The sequence below is a fragment of the Erpetoichthys calabaricus genome, chromosome 4 (assembly GCF_900747795.2).
Source record: "Erpetoichthys calabaricus chromosome 4, fErpCal1.3, whole genome shotgun sequence".
NCBI classification, from domain to species: Eukaryota; Metazoa; Chordata; class Cladistia; order Polypteriformes; family Polypteridae; genus Erpetoichthys; species Erpetoichthys calabaricus.
Genome location: NC_041397.2, coordinates 145512680 through 145532634, shown reverse-complemented (window position 1 = coordinate 145532634; position 19955 = coordinate 145512680). Strand labels below are relative to the sequence as shown.

The 19955-nt window shown below is 38.0% G+C and overlaps 1 protein-coding gene across 1 annotated transcript in view; it reads right to left on the bottom strand.

Moving 5' to 3' along the window:
- tmprss15 (transmembrane serine protease 15) overlaps window positions 1-19955 on the bottom strand; it is a 159572-nt gene that overhangs the window by 81942 nt on the left and 57675 nt on the right. Inside the window, exons 11-13 of the mRNA XM_051926620.1 lie at window positions 18057-18156; window positions 3420-3570; window positions 1565-1706 (exon numbers count right to left, since the gene is read on the bottom strand). Of these exons, the coding sequence (XP_051782580.1) occupies window positions 1565-1706; window positions 3420-3570; window positions 18057-18156 (393 nt within the window). The remainder of the gene's footprint in view (window positions 1-1564; window positions 1707-3419; window positions 3571-18056; window positions 18157-19955) is intronic.

The window sequence follows — 19955 nt, the reverse complement described above, 5'->3', positions numbered from 1 at the left end:
TAATTATACCAACCTTTTGGTTAGTTTATAAAATAAAAGAATATAAAAAATGTTTGTTGTAAGAATTGCCAATGACACAAAGAATGTTCTCCACTATTATTTGATACCTCTTCATCACCTTGGATTTTGCTACATTAAAGTACATTCAATAGTCAAGATTTCTCAAGAAAGTTTCATCTTTATACAGAGATGTCCTCTAGAACAGCAGAAAATCCCAATCACATCTGAACAATGGAACAATTAGTGCTGGTCATTTCTTAACTATGCTGGTTTGCTTCACTGCTTGTAGCATTATCAGATTATGCCATGAGTCTAGAGCTTGTTTGGTACACACATTTACATTTCAAATTACATTTCCTCTTGTCTGTTCTTTACTGACTGCTAGTTGAAGTCCACATTATATCCCACCCTGGTTTCAGCTGACTGAGGCACAAGAAGACCTGTCCCTTTCTACCACCCTCTGTATCACATTCATTTCATGTTTTGGTCACATGTTTGAAATCAATTTCTATTGATGCCTTTTAATGCCATATGCAGTGGGCAAATCTAGTTCTTGACCTCAAAGTGATGCCATATCCTTCCGTAGTTAGAACTGATGTCATTTACTATAGCTGCTAGAACCTGCCATGTTAGTGCCATCTATACAAACTGCTGTTGTCATCTAAAAGTTCCTAATTAACTGTACATGTATTAATGTGTTGTAAAGAATAGCAGGCATAGGCTGACTTTGTGATGGCTCAAGAACCCTTTCCTGCCTGGGAGGCCAAGCCAATAATTGGACAAGAAGGAAGGCAGGATGTTCACCGTCTCAGACAGGAGACTGTAGGAAGATGTCAACACCACTGTGGAGATGCTGGTGGCCCAGAAGGCCTCAGTCAAGGATCTTTACCCGGCGGGAAGCCAGCATGCTGCAGCAACAGGGGAAGATAACTTATGTGAACTATTCACTTCCCCAAGACAATAGATAGCAGCATCCCTGGACTACGGTAGCTGTACAGACACCCACAGGGCATGCTGAGAACTGCAGTCCCATGAACTAGCAATGTTGGGTTCCAGGGGTACCACTAGGGGGTTCTGCAGGGACTTGAGCTCCCTACTTATGTGAGGCTTCTATCTGATATGGAAATACTTCCTATGGACAATGCCCTGGTACAGGAAGTACCTTCTGGATCTTGTATAAGAGAGATCTCTGCCCCACACAGATGGAGTAGGACTTGGGAGAGGAGCTGGACAACACATGCTAGGGAGATGTGGAGGATAGAAGAGAAAGAATTACATTTCTGCACTGTGCTGTGCTCGATAGGTAGTCTGTTCAATAAATATTTGCATTTTAAACCTGAGACTGTGCCTGTGAGGTTGTGTTTAGGGTCTAGTGCTGCAATGCCCCCTGGTGGTTACAGTGTATTTAAATTTATTTATATTTTTCTTGTTTAAATGTATATATACAGTACCTGTATATATGGTAAAATACTCCAACAAAGCTGGAATATAAATGGAATCGTTACTAAAATAACATTATAAAAACTAAGGATTGATTATTTTTTATTTTAAGAAGTTGGCATACTTGGTTCTGAAGGTGGTATAGTTGGCTGTGGGACATGAGTAGGCTCTGGTACAACTCCAACACAGCTTGTATTTGTTAGTTTGATGTCATCTAATGCTATGATGTTCCATCTTCCCATTCTCTTTTCTGCTTTGATGGTAATCTGAAAGCAATTTTTATTCTTTTCAGAAAAAATAGTGAATGACAATTCTTGTTTGTAAAAACATTAAAATCCTAAATTTGTTGCTGCCCTTTTAAATAGCATTTTTGATTTATAATTATTTGGAAATGATTACCATTGTTTAATATTCCATACCTGGAGATCCATTTAGCTTATACAGAAAAAAAAAGAGGAAAATAATTATTTTCACAACCAAGAGCTTCAAAATTCAAGGGCAACTTTTACAAAAGGATATCAGGCTGGTTATCAGGTGCAAAGGCGCTGCAGTGGAACAAAAGCAGAGTGTAGTCCAGCGGGAAATCTTCAAAATTAAGGAACTTTCACAATGGCCACAAAAATATCATTCTTGGGTGACAAGAAACGTGGATGTGGGAGCCGGTATCATGCATGGTTTCCCAAAAGTAAAATGGGTACAAGCATCAGTAAAAGAAATAGAAACTCTGAAGAACTGATTTGCTAAACTGGCCATAATATGTGTGTGTGTGTGTGTTCACCCTGTGGATGGACTGGCACACCCTATTCAGGTGGTGTTCTCCAGGATGCTACAAAAAACATAAACCGTCAGGCCCTCTAGTTAGACAGTTATAGAGACAGAGAAAAAACAACCAAAGAAGTAGCAATAAGGTCCTACCTGGGGTGAATGGGATTTGTTGTTGCTTTATTACTTACACCTGCCCTGGACATGGCCTTTTAAGAGTAACTAAAGGCTTAGAAAAGTAAGGAAACCAGGGGACAATACATGGAAATCTAATGTGATGTCCTTTCAGTTAAACAGGGTTGCCTTTGACCTGATACATGTTCAGCAATCTTGTCTTGACTAGAAATAATGCAGGGAAGAAGCACAAGGCTGAACCAAGGCATAAGAAGGACCGAGAGAGAGAGAGAAATTGGTGAGAAGTGACGGGATTTAGCTTGTGTTCTGCCTCATTTCCTAATTTTGTTGTTATTTTATAGGTACCATGCAGCTGTCATATAATGGTGGAAGATGAGGAAATAAAAAGTGGGAACTTGGTTGGAGGCTTTGCTCAAGCATTCCTTATATTAGAGGCTTTGCTAAAGCATCCAATCATGTTCCCCAAATGTCCATTGTTTCCATGTCCTTCCGTACTTCGTAAACGTTTTTTCTAGATTTTAATTTAGTGTAGTGTGCCTTTTTTGTATTATATCCTTTTTAGTATGACCTACTACTTTTTTTCTAATACACTCTTGTATTACTCATTTAAATGCACCTAAGCTATAACTAATGCTGTATTAGATTTTCATGTTTTACTTGTTTTAATATTTTATCTTGTGAAGGTTACCACATCCTGTCTAACAGAGATCCAGTTTTTATCCAGTATCCTTAATACAGTATTTGTATTAAAGAGGTTAGCCACAAGATTCTAAAATTAAATATTACAAAATATGTCTTGTATATAAATACATATTGCTGTGTCTAGGATTGTTAAATGATTTGTGCCCAATATTGCTGGGATAGGCCCCAGCCCTTAGAAAACTGAATTAGAAAAGACAAGGACTGAAAATGGATGAGTGAAAGGATCACATTTACAAAGTTGTAAATCAGATTGTAAAGAACATGCAATAACTGAGTTAACACTGTTATCCATTAGATTTTTTTCAGTAATAATGAAAATTTTAAAATATACTGTATGAACCTTTCTGGAATTTTTTGAGTCAATAGAAAAAGGTTCTTACAGCAAAATAATATTTTTCATTTAGTGTAATCTGAGCATAATTCCAGTGGTCTCCATAGTTGCCAGTTTTTTCAAAAATAGTGTTTGTTGTTCCTGAGATACTGTCAAGAAGCACACTTAAACGATAGACATCTGATCCATACATATGGTACCTAAAATGAAAAAAAGACAGATAATGTATTACTTAAGAAAGCACAAATACTTGCATGCTTTTCCTTTTAGTTTTCAAAAGCAAATATGGGTCAAATTCAAGAAACAGCACTATCATTTTTAGTATAATATCACTTTTAATTGTTTTATTCCTTTTGCTGGAAAATTGGTAGTTATAAAGCAAGTGGTTTAACACATCTTTTATTACACCTTTGGCCATGCCCCTCCATTATTTATCATTGGCCACATCTCCCATTTGCCTGGTAACTGAAATAATAAGAAGCAGTAACTTTATTAGTATCTACAGTAAATAAGAATTTAGCTTTCCATTGATCTTTAAGCAATTATCCCAAATCCTCTAACAGCATTATTCAGAGTGACTCTGGTTGGTTAATAACCTGTCATAAAAAACCTGGTCTGAAATATCTCATTTACTGACTTACCTTGCTCACTTGGAGGACTCCCATATTACCCTATTTATGTCAGTCAGAAAAGGATTCCTTACTTTACATAAAAAAAAAAAAATTTAGGAATGAGTCTCTTTGAATTTTACGACTGGGTTGGGTGAAGTGCCTCAAACAAGTTTGGCTAATATGTCTCTGCTGAAGTCTCTCAGTCAATCCCCACAGGAAAGCCAGGCTGCCTAACTGCCAAGCTTTACCTTAATATATGGTTTTGGGGGGTGGCAGGTGTGAAGGTGTTCTATCCCCCCATTGGTCTGACATGGCTATTTGGAACTGTCTGGTATCAAAAGCCTTTAAGTACCACGACACCCTATTGGCTCTAGGGGTTGGACAAAAAAAAACTATAAATTTGCTTGCTTTACCTCCCTCTCTCTTACAAAACTGATGAAAGACCATCTCATACACCATGAACTGAAAAGGACAACACAATGAAGAGCACAGCTCGGCAGCCATATTGAGACAGGCATGCGGCCTGTTCTGAAGAAAGCTGACCACAAATGATGCCTTAACTAGAGACATTTTAAGTAACTAACAAGTCTGTGTGCCACCTGAAACTACACATCAACATTTATCAGGCTGTATGGTTGCCAATATTCAAATGTATTTTGCATATTGTTATTATTTATAAATATTATCAATAATACATTATTTAAAGTGTAATTTAACTCTTGCTTGTCTTTTACTATACCGAATTGCCTGAGGTTATACATGTAGAAGGGAAGGTGGGGAGAAGTTATATGGTACAGTACCTTATAAACAGTGGTAAGTCTGGGAGATTTGCAGCATTCTGACAAAGGTACATATTAATAATACAAAAGGGTAAATTAGAGTATAATATATTACTCTACCAAGACAAAACAAGTGTACTTCAGCAAGCTCATTTTAAAGAAATTTGTAGAGAAGTTGTTAGCCACACAAGCAAAACACAAGAGCTACACAACATGCATAAGAGCTTTGCATTAGTCAGGTGGTGCCTTACAGAATTCTCTGAAGATATGGGATACACTGTGTGAAAGGCACTACAGTAATCCCTCCTCAATCGCGGGGGTTGTGTTCCAGAACCCCCGGCGAAAGGTGAAAATCCGCGAAGTAGAAACCATATGTTTATATAGTTATTTTTATATTGTCATGCTTGGGTCAGAGATTTGCACAGAAACACAGGAGGTTGTAGAGAGACAGGAACATTATTCAAACACTGCAAACAAACATTTGTCTCTTTTTCAAAAGTTTAAACGTGCTCCATGACAAGACAGAGATGACAGTTCCATCTCACAATTAAAATAATGCAAACATATCTTCCTCTTCAAAGGAGTGAACGTCAGGAGCAGAGAATGTCAGAGAGAGAGAGAGAGAGAGAAAAAAGCAAACAGTCAAAAATCAATAGGGCTGTTTGGCTTTTAAGTATGCGAAGCACCGCCGGACAAAGTAGCTGCAAGGAAGGGAGCAAGCATTTTTCAGCATTTTTTATCCTCTAGGCCAGTGTGCGAACAGCCCCTCTGCTCACACCCCCTCCGTTAGGAGCAGAGAATGTCAGAGCAAGAGAGACAGAGAGAGGAAAGCAAACAATCAAAAATCAATACGTGCTGTTTGATCTTTCAAGTATGCGAAGCACCGTGCGGGAAGCATATCGCTTGCAAAGCAGCCACATGTAAGCCCAGCAAAGAAGGGAGCACTGTGAAGGTAATCTTTCAGCGTTTTTTGAGGATCGGCCGTGTCCTGTAGAGGTGCGAACAGCCCCCGTGCTCACAATATATTTGAGGAGTTTTATTTAATACATAATATGCGCTGTGGTTGGGTAGCTTCTCAGCCATCTGCCAATAGCGTCCCTTGTATGAAATCATTTGGGCAAACCAACTGAGGAAGCATGTACCAGAAATTAAAAGACCCATTGGCCGCAGAAATCCGCGAACCAGCAAAAAATCCGCGATATATATTTAAATATGCTTACATATAAAATCCGCGATAGAGTGAAGCCGCGGAAGTCGAAGCGCGATATAGCGAGGGATTACTGTATATAGCACCCGACCCGGCATAGACTGACGCAGAGGCACATACTTAAATAAACAGACTTTTATTTCTCTTCAGCCGTGGGGCACGCCTTCCCCGTGTCCCACAGGCCCAACACAGTCACAAAACACTCACAGTAATCACAACAACCCTTCTTCTGGCACAGCCACTCCTCTTCAGACTTAGTCCTCCTCCTCTCGACTCTGGCCATCGAGTGGTGGTGGCTGGCCCTTTATATAACCCACCCGGAAGCATTCCAGGTGCTTGACCACCTGGTCCTAATTGCAATTCCGGGTGGGGCTGTAGATTCGTCCAGCCGGGCTGTTGGAAGGAGACAGCCCCCCCTAGCGGCCACCCCAGGCCCCAACCAAGCTGTGGAGGACTCCATATCCCATGGAGCCCTGTGGGAGGTTGCGGAATCAGCGTCGGCCAGGGAGGCTGCCACCAAGCGCCCCGGGGGAGGTATTGAGCTGTCCATGGCTGCTCCCCCGGAGTATACACAGCAGGGGCATCCCAGCCGGGCATGGGACCCGGCCGTTCGTCACAACTGTTATAGACCATCTTTTTTTACTTTTCCAGTCCAACTAATTGGTCTGCTATATGGACTAATCTGTCACTTTTACCTACTATGACCATCGCATTAACTTTATCACTTAATATTAAAGTATCCCAGAACTTTGCTGCTTCAGTCACAGACAATGCACATTCCCCGTAGAGCAACACACAGTAATTTGTTGACTCATGTTAAACAATGTGTTGCAAGTGACAATAGTTTAATCATTGCAGTGTGTTATTCCTTCTTTTTTTGTGTTGTTAAAATTTGTACCTAAAGACTGGACATTTATTTTCTTGTACATTTCTTGAATACTTTATTTATGAACTACAAAGGCATATTTTGAATGTCCTCTTTACTTTACAATTGCATTTTCATTGTTTCTCATCTGATCCCTATTTTAAACTGCTACTTTCACTAAACTTTTAGATGACCACAGTTATACATATGAGATGTCATATGTATACAGTGGAACCTCGGTTCACGAACGTCTCGGTACACGTACAAATCGGTTTACGACCAAAAAGTTCACCAAACTTTTGCCTCGGTTCACGACCGCACACTCAGTATACGAACAAGCCAGTTTCCCTTTCGGTTTGTGCGCACCAATGATTTCCGCATGTGTTGCATTGTTCTCGGTCAGACGTGCGTGCTTGCATGTGCATGCTTTCGCTGTGAACTCTTTGTGCTGTATTTCATTTCTCTTCCGGTTTGTACGCGCCGATTACTGTATTTAAGCATGTGTTCAGCCTCTCCCTGTTCATTGTTCTCAGTCAGACGTGCGTGCTTTACCTGTGAACTCTTTGTGCTCTACAGTATTTCGTGTGCTTTTGCAGTTAACTATGGCTTCTAAGCAAGTTAAGAGTGGTGAGAAGAAAGTTTTGCAGAAAATTAAAATCGAAGTAAAGAAAGAAATTATTGAAAAGTATGAGCATGGCATTCGTGTTACTGATCTTGCCGCCAAGTACAAGAAGTCAAAATCTACGACTTCGACTATTCTAAACCAGAAAGAATCTATTAAAGCAGCTGACGTTGCAAAAGGAGTTACAGCGTTAACCAGGCAGAGGCCTCAAGTGCTGGAAGAGGTGGAAAAACTGTTGCTAGTGTGGCTGAACGAGAAGCAACTTGCAGGGGATAGCGTAAGTGAGGCGATGTTATGCGAGAAAGCCAGGAAGATTCATGGCGATTTGCTGCAAAACTATCCTTCTACAAGTGGCAAAAGTGAGGAATTTAAAGCCAGTAGAGGATGGTTTGAAAAGTTTCGCAAGAGAAGTGGCATTCATAGTGTGGTAAGGCATGGAGAGGCTGCTAGTTCCGACGCTGAAGCTGCGAAAGAATTCGTGAAAAATTTCACAAATTTAGTGGAGGACGAAGGCTACATCCCACAACAAGTCTTCAACTGTGACAAGACCGGATTGTTCTGGAAGAGGATGCTGAAGAGGACCTACATTACCCAGGAAGAGAAGGCTATGCCCAACCATAAACCAATGAAGGACAGGTTAACCATTTTGCTGTGTGCTAACGCTAGTGGCAACGTAAAAATCAAGCCGCTACTTGTTTACCAATTTGAGAACCCTTGTGCTTTCAAGCAGCACAATGTAAACAAAGCCAGACTGCCTGTGATGTGGAGGGCAAACACGAAGGGGAATGGAATGGCTGCACGAGGCTTTCACTCCCGCCGTGAAGCGAGATCTCGAAGAGAATAACCTGCCTAAAAAAATGCCTTCTTCTGATGGACAATGCACCGGCACACCCTCCAAATTTGGTTGACGATATGGTCGAGGAGTATGACTTTATTAAGGTCATGTTCCTCCCCACCAACACGACTCCTCTTCTGCAGCCCATGAACCAGCAGGTTATTTCAAATTTTAAGAAGCTGTACACCAAAGGACTATTCGCCAGGTGTTTCAATGTGACCGAGGAGACATCTTTGACCCTGAAAGAGTTCTGGAAGAACCATTTTAATATTGTTCATTGCATCTGCCTCATTGATAAAGCCTGGGAAGACGTCACACACCGGACCTTGATCTTGGCCTGGAAGAAACTTTGGCCTGAATGCATTCCTGAACAAGTTTTAGAAAGCTTTGAGCCTCCTGTTGTGGATGAGATTGTGTCCATGGGCAAGAGCATGGGTCTTGAAGTGGACAATGAGGACATCGAGGAGCTGGTCCTAGATCACAAGGAGGAGCTGACGACGGAGGAACTCGCTGAACTCCAGCAGGAGCAGCTTAGGTTGCTCACCGAGGAGCAGTCATCCAGAGAAGAAGAGGAAAGGGCGGTTATAAAAAGTGATGCGATAAAAGCTATCATGGAAAAATGGAACGATTGCCAGGATTTTTTCAAAAAGAACCACCCTGACAAAGCGGTTATGAACAGAGTGATAAACATGATGAACGACAAAGTCGTCTCGCGTTTCCGAAAAATTTTAAAGTGTAGGAAAAGGCAAGTCACATTAGACCGCAATTTTGTGAAGTCTGATCCACCAGCTAAACAGCTAAAAACACCAGAAACCCAAGAAAACACCTGAACGAGAACATCCCTCCATCGCGGAGATGGACTCTCCCTCAAAACTGTAACCTCCTCTCCACTCAGTTCCTCCTCACTTCCTTCATGTCAAAACTCGACTCATGCAAAGTGAGTTTTCTTGGTGGTTTATGGTTGGTTTTTGTATTACGGATTTTTCAAATGTTCATTTTTCAGTTCGTATCGTGAATTATTGCAATGTTACTTTTCTTGGTTGTTTATTAAATTTCTGATTTTTCAAATGTTCCTTTTTTTTCCCTGTATTTAAAACTCATTTAAACAGTGTTTACAGTGATCGGGTTGTTAGGCTATTAGCGTGAACTCCTGCAATGTTACTTTCTTGGTGGTTTTTGGTTGGTTTTTAAATAAAGTTTGGATTTGTTCAAATGTTCCTTTTTTCCCCCCTGTGCTTAAAACTCATTTAAAAAGTGTTTACAGCGATCGGGTTGTAATGCTATTAGCGTAAACTCCTGCAATGTTACTTTCTTGGTTGCTTATGGTTGGCTTTTAAATAAAGTTCGGAGTTGTTCAAATGTTCCTTTTTTCCCTGTGCTTAAAACTCAAAAAAAAAAAAAAAGTTCACAGTGATCGGGTCATAAGGCTACAGTATAGCGCAAACTATTGCAGTGTTAATTTTCTCTGTTGTTCAAGGTTTTCTCAGTTTTATTCAATGTTTTTACATTTAGTTTAGTATTACACTGTGCATTCTATGGTTTAATTAACTATATTTGTGCTTAAAAACTTTAAAAAAATATATATATTTACATACAGTTCGTATGGTCTGGAACGGATTAATTGTATTTACATACAATCCTATGGGGGAAATTGCTTCAGGTCACGACCAAATCGGTTTACGACCAGAGTTTTGGAACGAATTATGGTCATGAACCGAGGTTCCACTGTATTGTTAACTGTTAGTGATGTCTGCCCCTACCAGTTCTTTTCATTAGACATGTCTGTATATAGGTGGTGTTTGTGTTCTTCTTGAAACAGTAAAGAAATATTTACAACTGTTTTTGTGGGTGCCTTTTCTTTGTCTATATCAGGGGTCTCCAACTCCAGTACTGTAGAGCTACTGTGGCTGCAGGTTTTCATTCTAACTCTTTTCTTAATTAGTGACCAGTTTTTGCTGCTAATTAACTATTTCCCTTTATTTTAATTGACTTTTCTTGAGACTCTGACCACTGAATTGATGCTTTTTTTCCTTAAACGGCACCTAAACATAAATCTGATGTGAAGTGTGCCAACAGATGACCAACTAAGTTGGGGCCTCAAACTCCAACCAACTTCACTTCATTCGGTTTCTTAATTTGAAGCCAATTCTTGTTGCTAATTAAACCTGTTATTTAATTCCATGGTGCTCATTCTGCCATGGCAGACATTTCCGAAACTGTTGATTTTCTTTTTTTAAGAGCGCTGTCAAAATGTTTTGGGGACCTGAGCAGATCAACATTACTGAGGCCTTCAAATTCCTTTACTTTACTTTACTTTCAGTTATTGTGTGATGGATGCAGGTCATTGTTTATGTGTTGGTGCATTTTTTTGTCTTAATATTGTTTGGTTGCTAATTAAGGAAAAAAGAAACAATTAAGGGGCCTAAGTCTTAAGTTGTGCATCAATTAACATTAACGCAAAGAGTTAATTAGCAGCAAAAATCTGGTCACTAATTAAGAAAAGGGTTAGAATAAAAACCTGCAGCCACGGCAGCTCTCCAGGAGTGGAGTTGGAGACCCCTGGTCTATATATAAAAGAGGCATATATTTTCTAGTAACAATTAAGAAATTGATGAAAGAGCTTATTGAGAAACTAGTGAGGAGAGCGTGAGTGAATGACTCAACCATTCGTCATCCAGTAACCTGCCGTAAGTCTGCACATTACAACCTGTTTTACTTTCCTTCAGGCACATTGACACTAACTAAATTGCCTTGTGGCGATTTGTAAATTGTTTATATGTTAATATCGTACAATCATGAAATAAATTCCATTATGCTTTAAATATCACATACTTCTTTGGACAGTGCACAGTGTGTTTTCTTGTCAAATATAGAGAACAATGAATATAATGCATTGCAAAAAAATGCTGTAGACAGAGTAACAGCATTTTACAAATACAGTAACTAGTATGTCTAAACCCTGCATTCCACTATGCTGCAGGTTTATTGATGTGCTGCATTACATTTTTCTTTGCCTGCTGTCTGACTGTTAGTTGCAGGTGTCAACAGGTATGGATGAAGGGAATACCAGCTATCATTCACCATCAAACTCCCGATTCTTGTGTTTTTACACCCTGTCGATTTTGGCTAAGATGAAGAATCTGTTGGTACACCTAAGATACCTTGCCGCAATATTTGTAAAAAGTCCTGATTGCAAAATCACCAGTGCATTCAATGCAGAGATTCATTACAGTATGGATACCAGTTATAATCATACTGGGTTAATTAAACAATGTGTAAATGTTCATGAGGTGATTGTTGGAAACACAGGCACATAATTCAATGAATGTTCTTCTAAGTGGGCATTCTTTATTGTAGCTGTACTATCTCTTTTCAAATGTACCAAACCTCAGCTCCTATCTTTCCATGTTCTTTATTTCCTGTTTCTTCTTTCTGTCTGTGGCTGTGGCCAGCAGAAGGAGTTGCCTGTTTAAGAAGAACTTAGCAATTACAAGCAGTGAGGTGACCAAGTATATTATGAAGGACTTAACATGCCATTTTATTGATGGGTTTTGAAAAACACTTTCAAATTATTGATCATTCTTAAGACAGTTTATGATGTCCTTAGCATTACAATGCTTTCAGAAAAAGCAGCCGACCTGAATAATCTACTCTATATATATAAAATCCTAAACCTAAAAGTGCAACGATTTTATGTCGAATTTTTATGTCACCTTTTTTTTGTCACGCTTTAAAATCGGGCTTATTTTAAAACCTACATATATATGTTTGGTATCATTCTTTTCAGAATTTATCGATAGTTTAGTGATGTTATTAGATTTTCAGATTCTTATTCCATTTTTAAATTAAAAACTAAAAAATATCAATAACTCACATCCCGCGAAATGAGAGTTTATGCCAAGAGATTTAACCATGCCCGGGGCCGGAAATAAAAGACAAAGAGTAGGACAGCTGCTGTACAGGCTTTTAGATGTTCAAAGCACCACGTAAAATGCAGATCACGCGGCATAGCAGCAGCAGCAAGCCAGCAGCTGATCGAGCAAAGAGGAGGTTAAAAAAAAACCAATTTGTTTCCTATTGTATCACCATTTAAGAGGGGGTTTCGGAGGAGCAGCCGCATCTCTTTGGGATGCATTCAGCCCCCCTCTTCACAACGTGAGTGGCAGAGACGTGAAGTGGCTGGCGCATAGCGCAGGCTGGGGGAGTTGGCGAGTGAAACAAGCAGTAGGGAACCCCCTAGTTTGGTTATAAAATGGACAGGTGGTTGGACACACAACTGTAGCCATGTTCATTACAACCAAAGAATGAATACAAAACCTTTTATTATCAAGGTTATGTATGGTGCTATATTAAAATACAACTAATCTGATGCACGACACTACAAGAAGAAACAACTGCAAATGACAGCTAATTGATCACCTCATCCTCACAGCAAGTACAAATTGTTTTTTTTTTAATTCTAAACTACTTTCATAAATGGATAAAAGTTAATAATAAAAGCTTTTTTGTGTTGAAATGCCTCGCAAGGTGTCACTACAACTGTGACGGTACCATAAGATTAAGAAACACTGACATAGAGCAGCCAAGTTTCTACAATTTAAAGTAACTTTTACTAATTTGTAAATGTATCTAAACATATAAACATCCTTCTATATTGCACACACTTAGGGAAAGTTTCTTAATGAATAAGTAAATACAGACAGATGGAGAATACCTACTGCCTCTCAAACGCCACACTACAAAATTCACCTTTTTCTTCTATATGTTTAGCATTTTAGATTGACCATGCTTATTGCTGAATTTTGTATAGCTCCTCTCAACTTGGCTACAATGTTTCTTATACTGCACTTGTTACCAGAGTTGATTTACATGTTAAGAGAAGGATATTTTTTTCAATAAGCAGCTTTGAGGCTCACTAAAGGGGGTTCTAATTCTAATATATTGCCAGAAACACCAATCATATTCAGAAACTCACAAATTACATGAAAACTTTCTTTGACTGTCAGTGAGTCATGCTACTGTATACTATCTTGAAATGGCCACTACTCACACTGGTAAAGGAGCAAGTTACTGAGAATTCAGGAATGTATTCATTCCTGATGCATCACCCAGAACATTCTCAAAAGAACCACTAACATGGCATCATTGAGTTACAAGACCTTTAACTTTTTTAGTCAGGGTTCACTGCCATTTTGTTTGCCTTTTAACAGAGGTTTGTAGGGTAAGTGTTGTTTTTTTTTTTTTTTTTGCTTTTACTATTTCCACTTTATTACTATATTAACATTTACTATATATATTAAATACATACTTGGCCTTCATTTCTCTCCCGTGATACATTCTGTTGAAAAATGTTTTGTTTTCTTTTAAAGCAACCAATTTGCATCTACCAGCACAGTGAAAATCATGTAGATTCAACCGTCCGAAATCAGATATGCTGATTCTAACCCAGGACCGTATACATCACTCTTATCGAGAAAACTGTTGAAAAAGCCCTGTGATACATCACAATGGAAAAAATGTGTTGTATATACAGCTTTTCACATCAAGGTCCATTATAAAGCACTTTGCAAGACAAACAAGGCACTACCCAATAGTAAGGGAAATAACAGATATTTCTACATTTACAGCATAATAAGTTCTGTATTACATTTTTGGTGTACAGTGGAACCTCGGTTCACGACCACAATTCGTTCCAAAACTCTGGTCGTAAACCGATTTGGTCATGAACCGAAGCAATTTCTAACATAGGATTGTATGTAAATACAACTAATCCGTTCCAGACCGTACAAACTGTATGTAAATACATATTTTTTTTAAGTTTTTAAGCACAAATATAGTTAATTAAACCATAGAATGCACAGCGTAATAGTAAACTAAATGTAAAAACATTGAATAACACTGAGAAAACCTTGAACAACAGAGAAAACTAACACTGCAATAGTTTGCGCTACCAACCGCTGGCTAAAAACACTTTTTTTAAAGAGTTTTAAGCACAGGAAAAAAAATGAACATTTGAAAAAATCCGTAATTTAATAAACCACCAAAAAAAGTAACATTGCAACAATGCACGCTATGAACCAATCGCTGTAAACAGAAGTGAAAACAAAATCAAGCCCAGTGCATTCTTTAACTGCCTTCCTACCTTATGAGTCCAGCCCCCTCTCTCGCGCTGCCTGTGTGTGTGCCTCTGTCTCTCTCTGGCGGTGCCTGTGTGTGTGCGTCTGTCTCTCTCTGGTGCTGCCTGTGTGTGTGCGCGGCTCTCTCTTGCGCTGCCTGTGTGTGTGCCTCTGTCTCTCTCTGGCGCTGCCTGTGTGTGTGTCGCCCAGGAAATGCACAGGGAGAGACTGAACATGTACAAATCGAAAGGGAAACTGGCTTGTTCGTATACCGAGTGTGTGGTCGTGAACCGAGGCAAAAGTTTGGCGAACTTTTTGGTCGTAAACCGATTTGTACATTTACCGAGACGTTCGTGAACCGATGTTACACTGTATTTATCTATTGGAATTTATTTTAAATAATTTTTGCTTCAAAGGCTTTATTATGTGTATATTATATTATATACACACACATATATATATTAAACCTGTATTTAAAATTAACTATATAATTGGTGGTGCGTTTTGGTAGACATATATACATTTTTTGGATTTCTTTTTTTTATTACCATCAGGTTTTAGAATTCATTTCTTTTTCTGACTCATTTATGCATCATATTGCTGCTATACAAGAAGTACTTTTGATAATATCTTAGTTTTCCTTTAAATGATATTTTTTTTTACTTTTTTGTTTTTTACTAACCTGCTTATACAGCATAGTGCATTTTCTCCAGAGGGTTTTTACCCATTTATTACTAAGATAGTTTGAACTTTTACAATAAACAAATTTCAAATCTAAATTGCAAGGTAATAAATAAATATATATTATATCCTGATATAAATTAGAACATTAAACAGTATTTTAAATATATATGTGTCAGTTTACAGTAACACTTGACAACACAGCATGGTCAGCAATAAAAAGTTATGTTTAGGGCTCACCGAAAAAAGTATTAATGTATTATGAAGTGGTGCTTATTTCTGACTTTACAATCTTCCAAATTATTCATCAGAACTTCAAGATATCTCTGAATATCCCTAGATTGCCTACCAAAGTATGAAGTCATTGGCCCTGGTATTACTCACTTTAATATCTCTGTAGCATTAAAAAATAACATTCAGACAAACAGATACAGTACATGAAACTACTAATATCTTCCATGAACAATTAGAATATAGATTTTTCTATTAAGACTTTTGCTATTAATTTTAGTGCATAAACCTGTATCATTAACTTCCAAAAAAAGAAATACATTTTCTAGCATGTGAAAACAGTCTAGCTTGTGTACTTTCACAAAATGTTGTCTGTTTGCTCTTGCCGTTTGACCAGCTATAAAGCTTGTGCAGAGAAGCATGGAAACTGGCCAAACTTGCAAAAGCTTGTTCAGTGAAAATGTACTCAATAAGATCTAATGCCCAATTCACTCACGTTTTAAAAGGTAAAGTCACAGTATGATAAGGGTCACATGTATCCAGTGGCCTGTGCATTCAATAATAACTCACCAGAAGAAGAGGGCCATTGGCATGTTACAGGCAGGCTTGTCATATATCACCCTTACAAGACGCTAAGCTGCTTTTCTGTATCCCAACTACAAAGTGAAAGCAGACTGGCAGGATGATATCCATCTAATATCTAGTTGGTTTAGATTAACTTTTTTTCCTCTTATATGTACCTTTTTGCTGCTTGTGTCTTGTTTCATTTATCTCTTATATATATTTCTCTTCTGGTTTGTCCTGCTTCCACTTCAAAACCGGTCCCGCCCACACGCAGCCGACACAGCATTTCTCGATTCCTATTCGTCCTCTTCCATGTCATGCACTATACTGGCCTGCTGAGCGTAATACATCCAACAAGTACTCAAGGTGCTGCCACAATGGTAAAGTATCTTTACCACCTTTGCGGGAGCCACCTGTGTCTTTACAACAGCTTCTTACACAGCAAACATCAGAAGCTAAAAATTATCGCGAACACATTCGAGAATACAACTCTTCTTTAGCGTTTGCTTTCATGGGTGCACAGATAACTCAACCTCTTGGCCACGGACAAGTTTTAAAATACACGGGCAAATTTATCACCAAATCTCTCCACTATACGCTAACACTTCTACCTCTCCAGGATATGGACAGTTGTATGTTTTTGACACAGTGCAAGCTACTAAGTACACTTACAAAATAAAGCAAACTCTGCATGCAGCGAAAATGTACTTCTCCAGCTAGATTCCATGCTCAGAACCATCAACCCCTTCGCTAAATCATAGAAACACATGCATGAAATTGCTCAGTCCAATCAAACAGCATCTGTACGAATGGTTTTCAAGGAAACCCTAAGCAGGATTTACAATGATACAATGCCCCGACATTGCAGCTACTTTCATCGAAGAAGATGGCAAAACGCCTGCCGAAAGTGACATTTGCATCTATCCCATAGGCAACTCCTGTAAACAGATTTCCACGCTCAATATGAATTGTGATCCTATGGTTTACCCACTTTTATTACCCACTTTTATTCCCTTACGGAGACATTGGCTGGCACAAAGATTTACAACATGTTCCCGATAAAAGAAGCGGCGAGCAAATAAGGCTTACTCAATACCAATTTTATGCGTACAGATTAGCAATGAGGAATACATTTAGTATTTTGCACTCCAGCGGCAAACTATTCCAACAGTATGTCGTAGATGCATATGTTAAAACAGAGGGCACGCATCTCAACTATCTCAGATTACATCAACAAGATCTGCGCGTGGAACTATCAGACGCACTGTAAACAAACGCTGTAAATAACAATGTACGTGTAGGCAAAATGATCATATTACCGTCCACATTTCCAGGAAGTCCAAGATACATGCAACAAAACTATCAGGATGCCATGGCCATAGCATGTAAATTCGGAAAGCCTGATTTATTTATCACTTTCACACGTAATCCTGCTTGGCCGAAAATTCTACATGCACACTGCGTCTTTCAAGAAGTATTTATTTCTTCTTGATTTCTGAATTTCTTTCTCACCATTTTCTGTTCCTATTCTTACACCGCCGTATGCTACGGCGGGCGTCGGCTAGTATTAAAATATTTTTACATCAAAATACTGTATATAAAACTGTTTTTATATTTTAAATTAAGGTGGCTCAATGAATAGGACAACCACCTCTCTGCTCACTGTATGTATGGTATTTTCAAATTCTCTCCATTAAAACTATGGATTTTTCTTCTTTTTACTCCACAGTTCATTATACATCCCAAAGACTAGAGTGTTAAGTTAATAAGGGACTCTAAATTGTCAGAGTTTTGTGACCGAGTGCCTTGGTGTCATATCCAAGGTACTGTCCCAATTAACACTTCGTTTTGCTTTGATTGGCATCTGCCCTTTGCAATTATAAAATTCAATTAAGTGGGTTAGAAAATGTTAAGGTATATTATACTTCAGATTTGCCAAACATCCACTCTGTAAAGCTTTGCTTACCCTAAAATATCTTTTAATACCTTGATTTCAGTATCATCTTCATACTTAACCTATGTATTTCATAAAATTGAGATCTAATTCTTATACAGAAATGAAAAAAAAAAATAGTGTCCCCAACACTGATCCTTATGGGACTCAATTTTCTACAGAAACAGTACTAACAAATATATTTGGATTACATATATCGGATACTTAGTTCTTGTACTTACCAAAAGCTTAGACATTGTGGATGATTGGCAGTACGCAGGGCAAGACTAAGGAGGTTATAACTCATTATTCCTGGCTCTTGATTAGTGGCAATATAGAACCCTGTAAATGTAAATATAAGAAATTCTCCATGAATATGAGATGTTGCACTGCACATTACAATAAATACATAGAAAAAGTGGTTATGTAGACTTGTGACGGTATGGGTTAGCTGCACATTGGCAGTTTGAACCCAGATCAATCGATAGTCATAACCAAGGATGAATAGGGCAAATGATAACTGATAGTTACATAAAATGGTAGTGCTCTTCATAATAATACCAGATAAAACTGGTGGTGAAGGTTTAAAATCTCAAAATAAATTGCCAATAAATATTCCAAAAAGGGGTGTTAAAAATCACAGGGAGTTCCTTACCTTAAAACTGTCAAAAGCCTAATGAGACCCTTGCATCAATGGGGAAGAGCTGAGTAAAGTTATTATAGTTATAGAAAACTAAAATCAAAACTGTAACTATTATTAAAGAAACATTTTCGTAAACTGAAATAAAATAATTAACAAAACTGAAATATAAAGCTAAAACTAAAAGACACTATTAAAGTAGCTGGAAAGACTACCTGAAATAAAATAATAATTTACTAAAAATATTTTTAGTTTTCATTTTTGATAGAATATTCTTGCCGTTAGTCTTTAACCCTTTTAACTCTAAACAGAAAGTCATCCACCACGAGCCGCCCGCATATATTCATCCAGTGAACGACTGGTGACAGAGGGTGGGTGTTCACACAGCACTTGCAGTGACAGAGCAAACTGAATATGGGTGCGTAAAGCATGTGAAATAGAAAGCGATTTATGTGAAGCCTTTCTTTCTGCTTGTTGTGTATGTCAAGATATAATTCAAACACATGAAATTGGAAAAATGCTGGTCAACAAAACCTTTACTGTATGGACACAAATATCATGAGTGAGTAACATTTCAGGTTATTTCTCAGGTGACTGCTTTTTGTCGACAATAATTCACCTGCCACTTTGCACAAGGAAAAATCATTTTTACTTTCTCGTATACCAAGCATAGAGAAAGTTTAGTAATCATGAAAAAATTTGACCTTGAGATTTTAATTAATCTTGACATTTTAGACCTCCCTAAGTGAGAAAATACTGTTTTTTGGAATTATCTGTGTAAGTGTCTGTGTGTGTGTAAACACAATAACTCAAACACGCAACAAGATAGATGGATGAAATTCAGCATGTGGTTGCTACACCAAAATTGTAGATTTGTATTAACTTTTGGACCTGAACACATACTCAATTTTTTTTTATCTATGTAGCTGCAGAGTCCAATTTATTCAACTTTAATTTTATAATAATTGTTAAATATATTATTCATTTGATTTGATTTGTTGTTGATGATTCTTTAATGTACATAATATAAAAATATAATTACTGTCTTATGATTTACTACTCAGATATCCATCCCGATATCTGAGTATACGAGAAAGTCTAGGGGAGTCCACTCCCGATTTTTGAAAATAAAAAGGCACTGATCGAGAGACTAACAATGTCATCATACAAGATCAGCATATTGTTACTGACCAATCACTTTTGCTTTAAAAAATGTAGTTCAACAACGAAGCAATACAAACTTTATAAAATTCCTGAGTTGGCAATGTATCTACTGAATTACAAGTAGGTAGGCAAAAACAGTCTACCAAGTGATGACAAACTAAACATACTAATGTGTTTTTATATTTATTCTGTATTTGTTAATTTATCTTTTTTAGTTCATATCCACGGCTCAAAATACCTGATATTGTGAAATTAATCCAGCTGCAGAATTATATTTTAAAATATCTGTCCACCTTTTTCAATGTTTCTGTCTCACTCAAAATAGACAGTTGAAATA